This window comes from Haplochromis burtoni, unplaced genomic scaffold, assembly GCF_018398535.1.
Source record: "Haplochromis burtoni strain Fernald_Lab_line unplaced genomic scaffold, NCSU_Asbu1 Contig_169, whole genome shotgun sequence".
Lineage (NCBI taxonomy): Eukaryota > Metazoa > Chordata > Actinopteri > Cichliformes > Cichlidae > Haplochromis > Haplochromis burtoni.
In genome coordinates, this window is record NW_024582530.1 from 781,818 (window position 1) to 799,221 (window position 17,404).

At 38.0% G+C, this 17,404-nt stretch overlaps 1 protein-coding gene across 1 annotated transcript in view; it reads left to right on the forward strand.

The window, feature by feature from the left end:
- LOC102298771 (paired box protein Pax-6) overlaps positions 1-16,109 on the forward strand; it is a 29,165-nt gene extending 13,056 nt beyond the window's left edge. Inside the window, exons 5-11 of the mRNA XM_005933532.2 lie at positions 1,245-1,407; positions 4,965-5,117; positions 10,368-10,450; positions 11,098-11,248; positions 11,781-11,890; positions 13,659-13,797; positions 15,063-16,109. Coding sequence (XP_005933594.1) covers positions 1,245-1,407; positions 4,965-5,117; positions 10,368-10,450; positions 11,098-11,248; positions 11,781-11,890; positions 13,659-13,797; positions 15,063-15,145 — 882 coding nt within the window. The 3' untranslated portion in view covers positions 15,146-16,109. The remainder of the gene's footprint in view (positions 1-1,244; positions 1,408-4,964; positions 5,118-10,367; positions 10,451-11,097; positions 11,249-11,780; positions 11,891-13,658; positions 13,798-15,062) is intronic.
- The last annotated feature ends 1,295 nt before the right edge of the window (positions 16,110-17,404 follow it).

Here is a 17,404-nt window from a genome sequence, read left to right on the forward strand (position 1 = left end):
GTTAGCTAGTTCATGGCTATAGGAGTCAGTCAGTTGTAACAGCAACAGTCTGGGTTAGATGTAACAATAATGCAGATGTTACAACTTACCACACTATTACTTTAACTTGTATTAAACAAGTTGGGGCAACGACATCAGCAGAGAGAGGTTCACTGGTCGCTTTTGTATATGCGGTTAATGCCGTTGGCAACACAATTCCTCCACTGTTTGTGTTCCCACACATACATTATGCAGACCACTGTGTCAGAGATGGACCAGTAGGAAGTAGTGGAAATAAATCAGGATGGGTGCAAGAAACAGATTTCGTCATCTTTCTGAAGCACTTTGCAAACCACACCAAGGTAAGCCATGATAAAAAGTAATGGAATTGCGATGTTGGTGAACAACTACATTTTTTCAGCTTCATTGTTATGTTCAAAATTGGTGCAAGAGTTGTAGGTTATAATGCCCACTGAGCCAATGAGGCCAAACTCAAGGAAGACCAACCAAAATTAATGAAATATTCAGTTGCAGAAAATTCCATAATTTGTCTTTTTTGGGGGGTTGGAATATGTTCAAAAGTTAGATTTCTGCATTCTGTCACACACACACAGCTACATAAATGGCTCTAAGTGCATTCATGTGTTGAATAAACAAAGATTATATGTTAATATTTTGTTAGTACCCTTATTTCATTGTGTTACATTTTACCCCAGGATATGTTACAACTAACCCAGACTATGGGGTTAATTGTAACATTTCACTCTTTGTGTTTGAGACCATACCATGCAATGGGTAATTGTGCTGCAGAGAAAATAGCTGCACTATTTAATAGCAGAGACATGTAAATACTTTGCATTACATTTTGAATCCACTACCTTAAAAGAGCTCCAATTTACAGACAGAAATGTGAAAAATGTTACAACTATCCCCGGTCTCCCCTACTTTTAATGATCATACACACAAACTTCGATGGATGCATCTTGTACAAGATCAGGGTTCAGTATCTTTCACAAGGATGTCAGATCAGCTGCTTGCTGCACTAGCTGTGATTCCAACATTTCTCCTACTGTTTGCAGTCTAGCAGCGTACCTCAATAACCACAGAGAGAGGAGATTTTAATTACACAAACACTTCTTTATTATCAAGCAAGGAGGAATCATTACTTCTGGCCCTGCACAAGTGCTACATCCTCAACCCACCAATGACAACAATATACAACTAAAGTGTGTCTTATGTAATTATGTTGTTGTGTTTGTCACCAGGTTTCATCAATAAATCGAGTGCTTAGGAATTTGGCTAGTGACAAGCAACCAATGGGCACAGTGGGAGCTGAAGGGATGTTTGACAAACTCAAGATGCTCAATGCACAAAGCAGCTGGGGAGGACGCTCAGGATGGTATCCTGGGACAGCACTCTCTGCCACTGGTGAGACATTAACTCAAAGTAACACTGCGATTCTTCTTCACTAATTCGTTCACAGAAGAGACGATTTCTAATTTTACAAAAACCAAATGTTTTGAATTGGTGTTAAATTTTGGTGGGCTCATGTGAATTGTAGCCATATCTGACATGTGACCAGTGCGGTCTTCTGCTGCTTTAGCCCATTTGATTCAAGCTGTGAGTTTCAAGTTGTGAGTTAGGAGATGCGCTACTGCATATATTGGTTAAAAGGACTGGTTATCTGAGTTACTGTTTGTCTGGCCATTCTCTGTTGACCTCTGGCATCAATAAGCATTTTCACTCCATGAACTGTTGTCTGCTGTCTACAGATGGTTGTGTGGGACATCCTAATAAAGTAGAGGTTTCGGAAAACTCAGAACAGCAATGAAGCAATAAAGTGACCTGGAAATGTATACTAATAGTAGAAGGACAACAAAATCAACAGTTCCCAAAAGTGCGAGTAATATTGAAATATCAATAACCAAGGTTCCACACCTACATTATGCAATCACAACTGAGCAAACTCAATTGTGATTAGCAGTATGCTCCAAAAGTTATGAGGGCTTCAATTTGAAATGAATTGTTCTAACTCATGTGCTGTGAATTATTTTTTTTACTGTTTTCATACTTCACATTTCCACCATCCATTTATGCTGTCAGTCATTTAGCTTATAGCTGTTATCTTGCATTCAATATTGTCTCTTCTTCTCTTCACACATTTTCAATGTAATATCTTCATATAAAGCAGGTAAAAGACACCATTTTACAAATTACAGGGCTGTTTGTTTGCTCTCTCAGTTCTCCAAGAAACTGCAAAACATTTTGCAAAGAGAGTAGACGGCTTCATGAAACAGATCAACATCTTTGGCATTACAGAACGAAGATATATCTCAAACCATCTGCTCATATGAATAAGCAACATGTAGAGTCTCAAACACAATGAAATGTATGTTATTATTTTTTGAGATTACAGTAGTTTTTATAGTAATAGTTCTAACCAGAGGTGGGACCAAGTCATTGTTTTGCAAGTCTCAAGTAAGTCTCAAGTCTTTATCCTCAACTCAGAGTCGAGTCTCAAGTCACTGGTGTAAAAGTCCGAGTTAAGTCACAAGTCTGAAACTTTGAATTTCCAGTCCTTTCGAGTCTTTAAAAAAAAAGAAAAAAAAGCATGTTGCAGTTATGCTAAATGTAAATATTAGACCATGTTGTTTTAAAATCTGTGTTTTTCTCAACACATGACGAAATAGTAAACTTAGAAAATATACACAAATTGTGAAATTGCACCTCTATAAAATGCAGCTCAATTAAACTTAGCTCCAATAATAATTTTCAACGACAGTTCTGAGATAAGCTGCATGTTATTCTTGGATGCGCTCGTAGGACCGGCTTTAAAATAGCACGACAAAAATATCACATTAAAGTTAGTTGACATCACAAAGTTAGATGAAGTCAGCTATCTCATCATAGCAAAAGAGAAGCACCACCTACCTTTCTTTATGCAACTTCAACTGTCGGACAAAGTTGGAAGTTGTTCCATCTCTGTCTGTGATTCTCTTCTTGCATGTTTTGCATATTGCATTTCGTTTGTTTGTTGACTACTTCATAGTTTATGTACCTGAAAAAAATAACTCCTTGCAGCATTTTTGAGTGTTTTCTTTTCTTCTTAAAAAAAATCTGGTTAATTAGATTGGCTGTGCTACAGCTCACGCACACATACGTACGAAGTGTGGTTTGAATAAATGAATGAATGAATTGAATTAATGGTGCACACTTTCTACATAATATTCTATCCATCTATCTAGACACAGATTCCTTAACGTCCACAAATTTCATTCAAAACGCTCACCGAAGAAATCTTTTCTCATCCAATGACAGCATATCGCCCCGATTTATTAACTGGTGTATTTACTCTAATACAGGTTTCGTTTTTTGTGTTATTTCAATGTCACTATTTAAACTACACTAAAAGTGCTGAAAATGCTTTCTGGGCATTTTACTTCATTGTAAATTCATGCAGTTCCTCATTTTATGTTTTATCCAAACACACAAAGAAGTTATCAACTTTGACCCAATGTGCTGCCACAGTGTTGTGCTATACTGCTTTACAACAGTTCAGATAATATGCTTAGTAGGTTAGTTGGTCATTTTAAATGGGCTGTGTCACTGGATTTATAAACCAGCATTTGCTGCTAGAAAGTGTTTTGTACGAGTACAATATGAGTGACATCCAACAGCAGCAAACCACTGTAAGAAATGATGTGCTATTTACATTTGTTTTTCATAATTGTTTTCATAACAGGACAAGCCAAACAACTATTATAAAATATGTTTTAGACGTAATTTTGAAATTCTGTATAATTTTGCAACTGTTTGCTTTCAAAGTAAAGAGTCTGCCCTACTTCACATTAGGTGCCCTATAGGTCATGCTTTTCCTTGTGTTATTACATTTAGTGGTGGTGGCAACGTGACAAGATTTGAACATTTTATCAAATTACAAAAAAGTTGTTTCCCCCAGTGTTTTGTTCAATGGCAGTGTGTTTAAATAGATTGTCCACATGCAAAAATGTTTACATTTTATAGCGTCGATATCTGCAACTTGCTTTTCTTTTCCTTCAATTTGTGTGGATGAGGGCCCCATTTGTTGTATGGAGTAGGCTCATATGCTGCTGCCCCTCCTGCAGCACCCTGGGAGTACAACAGTGAAACAAAGTCATGCTATACTACCACGGCTGCTGCCTTCCTATCCATCTTCAGCATGTTTGTGCCTGTGTGTGTATGTGTGCCAGAGGGAATGGGGGAGTCTGCTCTCATTTCCATCTCTTTCTGCCTGACTGACTATGACACTGAGCAATAGCTTCATTCTGTTGTGCAGCGCTTGTCTGTTGGGGATAATGAATAATTAGGCTAGCACCACAAATAACATGCATTCCACAGGGAGCTGGAGCTCCTGTATGCTCAAAGACCAAATTGTAGATCTCCTACCTGATGTGCTTTTAAACTCAATTGGTTTAATTTAGAGATGTCAGAAATATCAGGTTATCAGCTAGTTACATGAAAAAATTAATACATTTCATGTTACTGACACAAGTGTGTATCTAAGACATACCCCAGTACATGATACCAACTTAAATGGAGTCTCCCACTTCCTGCAGCACTCCACAAGTTCACTTCAGTTTTGGGGGCTCTACTCTAAAATTCATAGTAAGGACATAGTGCATGGGTAAGGACCTTTCTACAATAAAGACATCCCTACATACAAGGTTTGGTTGGAGCAACACAGTATTGATGTCTTCTACTGGCTTCTTAAATCTGGTTCAAATTAGTTAATAGTAACATAAATTTCTTCTGAATACAGTATAGTACCAAGATGCAATATCATCTGGTAATCAGATACAAGACCTTTCTACAGTACTGTATGTGCTGAAATTCCAAAGTCTGACAACATAACATAGTAAGATTTAAAAAATAAAATAAAAAAATGAAACACTGGAGTAATGTCACGACATTTGGTGTGTGTTTTCTTGTTTTCTTCTTTGGTGCAGAGTGTCCGCAGGCAGAGGGAGGGGAGAACGCAGTATCAGTTTGTACCAATGGTGAGGACTCAGAAGAGACTCAGATGAGACTACAGCTGAAGAGGAAGCTCCAGAGAAATAGAACATCTTTTACACAGGACCAAATAGAAGCACTAGAAAAAGGTAATTTCTGGCATTCACCATAACATCATAAAGCTACACAATACAACTTCCTATATGTACCTGCCGATTTTGCCAAAACTGGAACTCTTTCTGGAAACTCTGTCCTTTGTGAAATGTGTTAAAATGAATTCCATTAGTTACATTTTTTGTAATGCATGCATTACAAACTAGTTTAATATTTTTTTATGCATCTTTGCATGAAAATGGATAATGAACACTTTTCTGCTGATACCATAAACAACACAAACAAAAGAAAAGAAAGAAGGCTGCAGTCTGCATTTAAGCGCTTAGATAAAGACCCTCTCCAAGTATCCTGATTTTCCCTTTTTTTCCTTTTAATTATTTTATAAGCCTGACTTTTGAATCATATCTATCAACTAGACTCCAGTTTGATCATGTAAATGGAGAGTCTTCTTCAGTTCAATTCAATTCTTTATATAGTGTTAAATCACAACAACAGTCACCTCAAGGCGCATTATATTGTAAGGTAGACCCTACAATAATACATACAGAGAAAAACTGAACATTCATATGAGCCCATACGAGCAAGCGCAGTGGGACTTCCCCGACAGTAGGAAGGAAAAACTCCCTTTTAACAGGAAGAAACAGGCTCACCAACACGAAGGGGCGGGCATCTGCCGTAACAGGTTAGGCTGAGGGGAGGAAAACAGGACAAAAGACACGCTGTGAAACACAAGCAGAGATTAATGGCAAATATGATTCAATGCAAAGAGGTCTGTTAAGACATAGTGAGTGAGAAAGCTGACTAAAGAAGAAGAACTGAATGATTTATGGGAGTCCCCCACCAGCATACACCTATTGCTCTAACTATATGCTTTAGAAAAAAGGAAAGTTTTAAGCCTAATCTTGAAAGTAGAGATAGTGTCTGTCTCCTGAATCCAAACTGGAAGCTGGTTCCACAGAAGAGGGGCCTGAAAACTGAAGGCTCTCCCTCCCATTCTACTTTTAAAGGAACAACAAGTAGGCCTGCAGTGTGAGAGCGGAGTGCTCTAATGGGGTGATATGTTAATATAAGTTCATTAAGATAAGATGGGGCCTGATTATTTAAGACCTTGTATGTTTGTATGTGAGGAGCAGGATTTTGAATTCAATTCTTGATTTAACAGGAAGCTAATGAAGAGAAACCAATACAGGAGAAATCTGCTGTCTCTTTCCTGTCAGGACTCTTGCTGCAGCATTTTGGATCAACTGAAGGCTTTTCAGGGAGTTTTTAGGACATCCTGATAATAATGAATTACAGTCGTCCAGCCTGGAAGTAATAAATACATGAACTAGTTTTTCAGCATCGCTCTGAGACAGGATATTTCTAATTTTAGAGATGTTGTGCAAATGGAAAAAAGCAGTTTTACATATTTGTTTAATATGTGCATTGAAGGACCTATTCTGGTCAAAAAAGACTCCAAGGTTCCTCACAGCGTTACTGGAGGCCAAGGTAATGCCATCCAGAGTAAGAATCTGGTTAGACACCATATTTCTAAGATTTTGAAGTGAATGTGGAGATGTTATAACCTCTTTATGCCTTGAGGCAACTGTTGTTGTGATTGGGCTCTTTATAACTAAAAGTGAATTGAATTAGATTCAAATACCAAGATTAATTATGGAGGTCCACTGGGTTCTGTAATAGACCAATTTTGTTTACATTATAAATGCTTCCCTCAGGGATTATCATTAAAAGGCATAGCATACATAATTTCCTTAGGGATTAATAAAGTATGCTCATTCTGATTCTGATACATTTTCACTGCTATGCAGATGACACCTACCTTTATCTATCAATTAAGCCAGATGACAGATACTAATTCGTTAAACTGCAGGAATGTCTTAAAGACATAAGGGTTATGATGACCTCTAACTTCCTGCTTCTAAATTCAGATAAAACTGTGGTGTGGATAAAACCTGTATTTGGGCAATATCTCTAAAATTAGAACCATTCTATCTCAGAGTGATGCTTAAACCTAGTTCAAAAACCAGTGATTCATTATTATCACGTTGTTCCCTAAATTTCCTAGAAAGCCTTCATTTGATCCAGAATGCTGCAGCAAAAATTATAACAGGAACAAGAAAGAGGAAGTATTTTTCTTTCATATCAGCTTCTCATTGTTGGCTGGTTATTAAATCCAGAATTGAGATTAAAATCCATCATCATATCTTAACCCCCATAACATAATACTGTCCTAATAGAGCTTTTCACTCTCTGATTGCATCTTTAGTTGTGGTTTCCAGAGTGTTTAACAGTAGAATCGGAGGCAGAGCCTTCATCTGTCAGACCCCTTCTTTTGGAGAATCTGCTCACAGTTTGGATATTGAAGAGAGGCACATTCTCTACTTTTAAGATTAGGTTTTAAACTTTCCTTTTTGATAAAGTATATAGTTAGGGCTGGATCCTTATCACTGGGCTGTAGTTCACGGGGTAGAGCAGGTTACCTACTAATCGAAAGTTTTGTGGTTTGCTCCCTGGCTGCTCCAGTCTGCAAGCCAAATATCAGTGAGCAAGATATAAACCCCAAGTTGCTCTCCGATGCATCCATCAAAATATGAACATGTGTGAATGTTAGAAAGCACATAGGCATAGAAAAAAAGGTGTATGCATGTGAATGGGTAAATGAGGCATGTTGTATAAAAGGCTTTGAGTGGTCAGGTAGAGTAGAAAAGCTCTTTATAAGAACCAGTCCATGTTGACATGTGCTTGCTAATGCGGGGTTGTGTGATTGTTGGGATTTCTCTCTAACATTGTCGGGCCTATACCTCACAATGAAAAGCACTTCGTAGCAACAGTTATTGTGATTTAGAGCTGTATAAATATAAATAACATTGAAGTGGATTGAACTGATGACAGCTCAGGAAGTTTTGGATTTATCCAATCAGGAATTTCCTGTGGTGAAGAGGAGTGATTTTCTTTTTATAACATGTATGTCTGCAAAAATACTATTGAAAATACTGATATACTGAAAATACTATATAACTGTTGCTGAGAAGCATTTCAGATAGTTGTATACAGGGAGTGCAGAATTATTAGGCAAATGAGTATTTTGTCCACATCATCCTCTTCATGCATGTTGTCTTACTCCAAGCTGTATAGGCTCGAAAGCCTACTACCAATTAAGCATATTAGGTGATGTGCATCTCTGTAATGAGAAGGGGTGTGGTCTAATGACATCAACACCCTATATCAGGTGTGCATAATTATTAGGCAACGTCCTTTCCTTTGGCAAAATGGGTCAAAAGAAGGACTTGACAGGCTCAGAAAAGTCAAAAATAGTGAGATATCTTGCAGAGGGATGCAGCAGTCTCAAAATTGCAAAGCTTCTGAAGCGTGATCATCGAACAATCAAGCGTTTCATTCAAAATAGTCAACAGGGTCGCAAGAAGCGTGTGGAAAAACCAAGGTGCAAAATAACTGCCCATGAACTGAGAAAAGTCAAGCGTGCAGCTGCCAAGATGCCACTTGCCACCAGTTTGGCCATATTTCAGAGCTGCAACATCACTGGAGTGCCCAAAAGCACAAGGTGTGCAATACTCAGAGACATGGCCAAGGTAAGAAAGGCTGAAAGACGACCACCACTGAACAAGACACACAAGCTGAAACGTCAAGACTGGGCCAAGAAATATCTCAAGACTGGTTTTTCTAAGGTTTTATGGACTGATGAAATGAGAGTGAGTCTTGATGGGCCAGATGGATGGGCCCGTGGCTGGATTGGTAAAGGGCAGAGAGCTCCAGTCCGACTCAGACGCCAGCAAGGTGGAGGTGGAGTACTGGTTTGGGCTGGTATCATCAAAGATGAGCTTGTGGGGCCTTTTCGGGTTGAGGATGGAGTCAAGCTCAACTCCCAGTCCTACTGCCAGTTTCTGGAAGACACCTTCTTCAAGCAGTGGTACAGGAAGAAGTCTGCATCCTTCAAGAAAAACATGATTTTCATGCAGGACAATGCTCCATCACACGCGTCCAAGTACTCCACAGCGTGGCTGGCAAGAAAGGGTATAAAAGAAGAAAAACTAATGACATGGCCTCCTTGTTCACCTGATCTGAACCCCATTGAGAACCTGTGGTCCATCATCAAATGTGAGATTTACAAGGAGGGAAAACAGTACACCTCTCTGAACAGTGTCTGGGAGGCTGTGGTTGCTGCTGCACGCAATGTTGATGGTGAACAGATCAAAACACTGACAGAATCCATGGATGGCAGGCTTTTGAGTGTCCTTGCAAAGAAAGGTGGCTATATTGGTCGCTGATTTGTTTTTGTTTTGTTTTTGAATGTCAGAAATGTATATTTGTGAATGTGGAGATGTTATATTGGTGTCACTGGTAAAAATAAATAATTGAAATGGGTATATATTTGTTTTTTGTTAAGTTGCCTAATAATTATGCACAGTAATAGTCACCTGCACACACAGATATCCCCCTAAAATAGCTAAAACTAAAAACAAACTAAAAACTACTTCCAAAAACATTCAGCTTTGATATTAATGAGTTTTTTGGGTTCATTGAGAACATGGTTGTTGTTCAATAATAAAATTATTCCTCAAAAATACAACTTGCCTAATAATTCTGCACTCCCTGTAGATTTGGGGAAAATATCTTTCAGGAGGTAATTTTTGCTGAAATATTAGACTTAATGAGTGAGCAACAGACGGGTATGTGTGCATTTATGAACATAGCACAGCTGCAATAATCTTATTTAAATCAAATCTGTAAATTGGGCTAAATGTGTATTTTTTCACAAAGTCTACAGTTGTGTTGTTATGGCAGAATGGTTTCCAACAAAGAGGCACATCTGTGGTTGACCTGTCACAGTTCAGAGAACAGTTGTTCTCAGTGTCCGTCTGAAGCCTTCACCCTTGTATCAGAACATATTATTTTTCTTGCTGCTGCTCCTTGGTCTGTGTTGCCATGAGGTTTCCAAAGAGCAACATTTCTAAAGTGTTAAACCTGTGCATAAACTGTTTTTTTTTGTTTTGCTTGTCAGATCACAAATGAGCTGGACCTGTGTTATTAACTACTCCCACTCACATCACATCTACTGATTTGCAAAGTGTTCTGTATGTGTGCTAAATGTAGTGCAAAGGTGCTTTAAGGGGTCAATAAGATTTTAAAAAGGGCTGTGCAATAGCTTTTTCAAATGTTTTCAGTCCATTTGAAGCAGGGGCCCTCCCAAAACAGATACTGTATTGTGTAATTAATGTGTAATAGTACAATCATTCAACATAATGTGTCAATTATTTTTGTTCTAGAATTTGAAAGGACACACTATCCAGATGTGTTTGCCCGAGAACGCCTCGCCAACAAAATAGACCTTCCAGAGGCAAGAATACAGGTATGCTCGATGTTCAGGGTTTTTTTTAGGTTTACAAAGAACGTGTGTACAGTAAGATGAAAAATTATGTCACATGGAAATGTTTGCCTTTTTTAACGTGTGAGCATTTGACCTTCTTGAAACAAACGAGTATTTACAAATGACATTTAAATAAATGGGTTAAATCATTATACTGACATATATACACACCTTCAGTCTTATAAAATTTGAATCAGGGCTTCAAGATTAGAAGTGGAGCATCTTGTCTGTGTATAGTGTCAGCCCATAAGAAAAGAAGACTCAAATGAATTCAGTTAAAAGAAGCAAATCTCTCAATCACTTAAAATAAAGGATTCAGCGGTAAGGAAAATCATCTGCAGATGGAAAGGTTTTCAAACAACTAAATACTAAATAGATTCTGCATCATGCTGGAGAATTTTTGAAGATCATTTGAAGCAGTCTTCCCAAAAGTTTAAATAGAAACAGACTTTCTTGCTTTGATGTTCCCATAAGCACACTTGCAAAAGTATACTTATGGAAACAAGAAATGACTAACAAAAAAGAAATTAAAGGATAACCTTTAAACCCTACTGAAATGTTGTGATTACAATCTTTTGTCTTTTTTATGATCAGTGATTTATTTTTCTTATATCTCATGCTACATGCAGGTTTGGTTTTCCAACAGACGAGCAAAATGGAGAAGAGAGGAAAAGCTGAGAAATCAACGTCGTCAGGTGTCCAACCCTTCAAACCATATTCCAATCAGTAGCAGCTTTAACACCAGTGTTTACCAGCCTCTACCACAGCCTACTACACCAGGTACTGACAAAGATACTCAAGAAATACTTCACACAAAGTCCATCTGGGCCTTTTTCACGTGTGGATGTCTTTTATGAATTTGTTTCTATTTTTTTTCTTTTGTTTGTAGATACATGCACATGATCATATACACAGTGCCACCAGTGATTTCAGGATATTCCACTCATGAGCAGTTGGTAGTACTATAAGACATACAACAAGGGAGCAGAGAAGAACAATAGTAGTTTGTCAATGAATTATATTGTGAACATATTTTAGATGAAATGTATATTTTCTCTCTCACACTAGTATTTTTTAATATTGTTTAAAGGAAACTCATCTGGGCCTGTAATGTCAGACGCTAGCAGTCCAGTTACATTTATTATGCAGTTACTTTTCCCATCATATTGGGTATGTGCTGTCCAGCCCCACTATTCTTCGATACTTCGGACAGTGATTGTTGATTGCATAAATGGTTTGCTTGTGATGTCCTCCAGTATTGTTAAAATTTCACATTGTTGCTCTACCCATATTTCCATTTTTGTCTATCTAGTGTCCTTTTCATCAGGATCCATGCTGGGAAGGTCAGATCCAGTTCTGTCCAACAGCTATAGCCTCCCAGCAATGCCCAGCTTCAGTATGGCTGCCAGCCTGCCTATGCAAGTAAGATTAAATTACAAGATAGAACAATATACAAATAGTCAACAGTTTGCATAAAGGCGCTGGAAAACCTAGGGCTCTTTTTTGCCAACCCAATAGCATAGAGCAGATCTCAGTCATATGCATCATGCATACACACCAGCAAGACAGACCAAAACCATCATAGGAAAAAACCCTCACTACACTATTCTATAAAAGTATCTTTTTAGTCTGTCTTCTTGAAATAATTTTAATGAGCTCAGAAAACAGGTCTACACCTTTATTCAAAAACAGATATTAAACCCTATTAAGATAATAACCAAAAGATTACAGTTGAATTAACCATATGTGGCATGGTTACCTGTCAATATCTTCAGGGAGATTTAAAAGCACTTAGCATGGTAGATTAGTTTGTCCCATCAATGTGCTAATTCACAAATATGTATTGGAGCCTGTCACTTTTGCATGTTTTGTCAAACCTTACCCAACGTCAGTTGATAGTCCACTCTTCATTTTTGAAGCTTTACTACCAAGGCTTCCATAGTGAATGTACACAAGAAGTGACTAAAAGTTTCTTCTTGTTTTGGTAGGTTTTACTTCATGTCTGCTTTTACATTGTCTTATTGGGCACACACTGCTTGCCTTGCTTGACTGACAGATGTTAGGAACACAGATCGACCAGTAAATGGAAAGCTTCACATTTAGGCTCAGTTTCTGTCCACCACAATAGAGCTGTGAAAATGCTGCACCTTCACCCTCTGGCGGGATGCTTTGTACATCTTGCAGCGTTTGAAGGTTGTGGTCTTTGCCGGATTTCTTGCTGGCAAAAGGCAGGGATAGCTCAGTAGGTAGAGTGGTGGCCCCATGATCGGAAGGTCAGGGGTTCGATTCCCCTAAACAGCTACCCTGAGGTACCCCTGAGCAAGGTACCGTACCCTACACACTGCTCCCCGGGCACCCAATGGCTGCCCACTGCTTCACTGAGTGAATGGGTTAAATGCAGAGAGGAATTTCCCTACAGGGGTCAATAAAGTACACCTTCTTCTTCCTTCAAAAGTAACTTTATAAAGTAGAATGACTGATTGAAAACAAATTTAGATTGCCGAGCTAGGAAAGTAAAGTGCACAATGTTGCAATTGTGTTATCGAGTTATAATTTATAATGTAGGCTAAAGGGTTTCTCTGTGGTGGTTGTTTTTCCTGTGCCTGCTTTGGTTTCCTCTGGATTTAACTGAATAGTCCCTCAGTCTGAAGACATGTGTCTTGTGCTCGCTATGCATGTAAGGCAGCTAGAGTGCAACAAGCGCATAGAATAAAGTGCTCAATGGTCAAATCTAAAGCACTTTGAGTGGTCAGTAAGATAACAAAGCACTATGTAAACACCATTTCCATCTGCTCAGAGCAAACCAGGCAACCATTCTGCAGTAACCTGTAGGATCAGTGTCTCATTACCCTAGACCAGCGTTAAGATATAAAAGTGACATTGTCAAGGAAATGAACTGAAGTCCTGGTGTAATTCCTCATATTACAACAAAAAAAAAACAATAGAGTTAGGAATAACAACAAATAAGAATAAGAAATACAATATTTATGTCATATTTGGAAAATTCTTTTGTTTCTGCAGTTGGGGTAACAATAAAAGCATCATAAAGAGTTATTATATAAAATAAGAAAAATAGTATTTTCACGTGTCATCTCAGCTGCATCTGTGGTTACTGGCACATACCAGAAAAAGTTGATTACATTGGAATATGAAACTCTGTTTTTTAAGGGGTTTTAATTTATGTTTTCAGACATCCAACCAGACCTCTTATTCCTGCATGCTGCCCACCAGCCCCACTGTAAATGGAAGAAGTTATGAGACATATACTCCTCCACACATGCAGCCACACATCAACCAATCAATGACATCGTCTGCAACGTCGTCAGCAGGTAGGAAGTTATGAAGCTGCGCCTTTATGGCACTTTATGACATGTCATCCCTTCTGATCTTACAGGTTTCAGACATTCAGACATACAAACATTTTGTGCCTGTCATGTCTGTCAGTCTGGGTTTGAATTATTTGACTGACCATAACAATGTAGTTAAATAATAAATGAACCGGTTCTTTTCTACTTTACTTGAGCGCTCAAAGTGCTTTTTGTTGATTTTTGTTCAATTTCAATTAAGTTAATCTAAATTCAATTCAAATTCATTCAATTTAGTTACATTTTATTTACATATCAGCAACATACACCAACACCCATCGCATGTTTATGCTGCAAAGTAACGACCTAACAATATTAGAAAGAGTTCTTTAGGAGAAAGTACTTCGACATAGTGGAGAGACAGTAAGAGCATGGAGAGAACACCCCGTTGTCAACATCATGGTGTCCAGTAATGGTGTTTTGTTGTTGGTGTGTGCTCATATTTAATTCAGTTCAATAAATTAAATTGAATTCAATCATTCATGCTCACGGCATCTAACCATCATTTTTAAATGTGTACACTTCTGAAGGGCTGTACTTACACTCTTCACAATGAGCTTTACCTGAACCTAAATAACTTATTTTACTGTGCAAACCCAATTAAGTAAGTTTTGGTGCTTAAACATAAGCAGTGAGTGAAAGTAAAAGTGTATGTGACATGCCTAACTGCTTATAGCCAATATATCCCTGGTCCACAGGACACCTTGAATGCAAATGGTATATGCCAAAACAACATTATACAATGCACTGGCATGAGAGCTAGCTGGGCAGAATAGGGCTCGGGGAGACAGCTATCTGCTGTGACAGATTATTACTGGTATATGCAGCATCAACAAACTGATTGATCTGATTGACATTTTATATGTCCCAACATTCTCAGAGTTTTTCTTATACATTAGCATATAAGATAAATTCATATATTTACTGTCCTGACTTACTCCGAATGCTGAAACGAGGTTCAGTGTTTTCTTTCACACTAACTAACAACATTAGGACCTCAGACAGGCTTTCTTTGACCTCCGTGTTCAAGAACATCAGCACCAAATGTCTGTGTAGACACACAGTGTAGATTCTCATCAGTATAGAACAGAAAGACTTTCACCTGGTCATGACTTTGTGTTAAACATTTTTGCACCTGCCCCTTTGCTGTCATTCTAACACACCTGTTATACGACATGTGGCGCTTTTAATGGCTCACCACTGAAAGCTTTTGTTCTCTCTTTTACCAGGTTTGATTTCCCCTGGTGTCTCAGTTCCAGTTCAAGTTCCAGGAAATGAAACAGACATGTCACAGTACTGGCCACGCCTGTAGTGATGAAAGGCAATTATTCATGCCTGCTGTGATCATCAACAGTGAATTCAACCACAGGACGGTTGGGGTCTCATCAAAATGGAAACTATTCCTTCTTGCTCCAGTTTGAATGTAAAAAAAGGACTTCAGCAAATACGTATGAAATATAAATTACTCTCATTAATGCTTGTGAAGAAACAGGATGCAAGGATTTTAAATGGTTTTCAGAACTAGAAGGATTTTAATGTTGCTGCAAAACAGTACAAGTTTGACTGTAAGTGGATCAAAGGTTTTTGGGACCTCATGTTTATCGGCTACCGTTCAGAGTCTGGATGGTGTGGATGCTTTGTCCAGAATGCAAGCTGTTACCTGAGTGGTACTGAGGAAGCTCAGGAAAGTGGATCCTTACCCTGGTGATTATAACCTCCAGACAGAAATAAACTCCTGAGAGTCCACTGGGAGAGTTTGTGGGAAGACACATTACCTCTACTTTAAGTTGGTCATTTTTATCATACTGGCGTGTTTGTACAAACCCAAGGATGTTAACTGAAATGTAAAGGGAAGAATTTAATGAAACTTGAAGCTGTCTGCTGTGATTGTTTTCATAAGCAGATTCCAAAAGCCTTGGCCTGGAATGTGTATAGAATTTCAGAATGGGAATTCTGGTGATATGTGTTTTGTATTGTAGAAGTCCCAACACAGGCATGGACTCTGATCTTAAACTGAAAAATTATGTCTTTGTCGGGGAAAGATTGTTCCAGTTCTAAAGGTCTAATGTCCAGAAACTCATTAATTTACAAAGCCTGAAGGTAAAAACACTTAAAAAATAAAATAAAATAAAAGAGTGAACATTGGATTCAGTCTGGGATATAAACCTGTTTCTAATTTCAAAGTGTAAAGTATTTGTCTTCTCAAGTTATTTGGGAGGTTTTCCAAAATAAAGTTATTTCAATTAAATGTGTTTTTGAATTGTATCTTTTAACAAGGACAAATCAATAGAAGATTCATGAGGGTGGTGATTCGTCATGTGCTAATATGTACAGGCCAGTGAAGACGACTTGTGCATATCATAGAATACTGTGGAAGATCATTCAGTTTAAGAGGAAAGAAATCTGAATTTCATACAGAACGTAAAGCTAGTGTATCTTTGTATGTAGTTTGTAAAGCTAGTGTATCTTTGTATGTAGTTTGTAAAGCTAGTGTATCTTTGTATGTAGTTTGTAAAGCTAGTGTATCTTTGTATGTAGTTTCTAGCTTCTTGGCTAAACAAGAGGTGCACATAGCACGAAGACAGCCTCTTCCTGCATTTCAGCACCAGTGTTAGCCCAGAATACAGTTTCTGTGTTTGCACTGATGGAGGTACAAGCTGTCTGCAAGACGTTATTAATGAGACAGATGTCATTTGGTACACACAGCTGCTGTGCTCAGGTTCAGGAGCTCTGAGCGCCATCACAGGCACTTTTATCATTTTTCTTTTTAAATTCAAACTCAGGATTTGTAGTAGTGATTATATTAATCCATTATTGTCCAAAAAGATATTTTATTCTCTAATCATTAACTGTTAGTAACAAAAAAAACCCACATTAAGATGAAAACAAAACCTATTTTGAAGTTATAGCACTTGGAAAGAATTTACAGTGTTTAGGAAAGGACTGAAAAGGTACGATGTATGTATGCAGCAGCAGATTTGGGCTGGTAAATCTCCATGTTTTGCTGGTATGATGAGCAGTAAACTTGTAATGCAGAGGTCAGCATGACTGCTACACAAAGAAACCAAAACACAGTCCTTTTCTCTTCACAGAATGACTACACTGATCTTGGTGTTTTCCCGACTGCCAGGATGGTACTTGCCATGAAGATGCAGTTGTCACTCTGAGAGCAGTTAATTTTGCATCTTCTGTCTCTCTCTTTGTTGCTCCTGTCCATCCTCTCTGTCCTGCGTATAACTGGACACAGAACTGAAAACATCGTGTCCAGATGAACTGAATCAGTGTTCTGGTATTTAATTACCTGGATTATTGAACGTACATCAACATGTCAAACTCTAATATGAATTGATTAATTTATTTATTTAAACTCAATGCCAGAAATGATGACATTAAAAGGCTGATGAAAAATCTAGACAAATGTTAATACTGCTGTTATTTTTTAAACGGGTTCATCTGTATCTGGCGCACTTTTCAGCTTCTGCGCTGAATTGTGGAAAATTTTCTCATCTAACCTGACGTGTTGACAGTGTCTTTGAATTTCTTTATCACCATTTTTATGGTGCATGCAGGA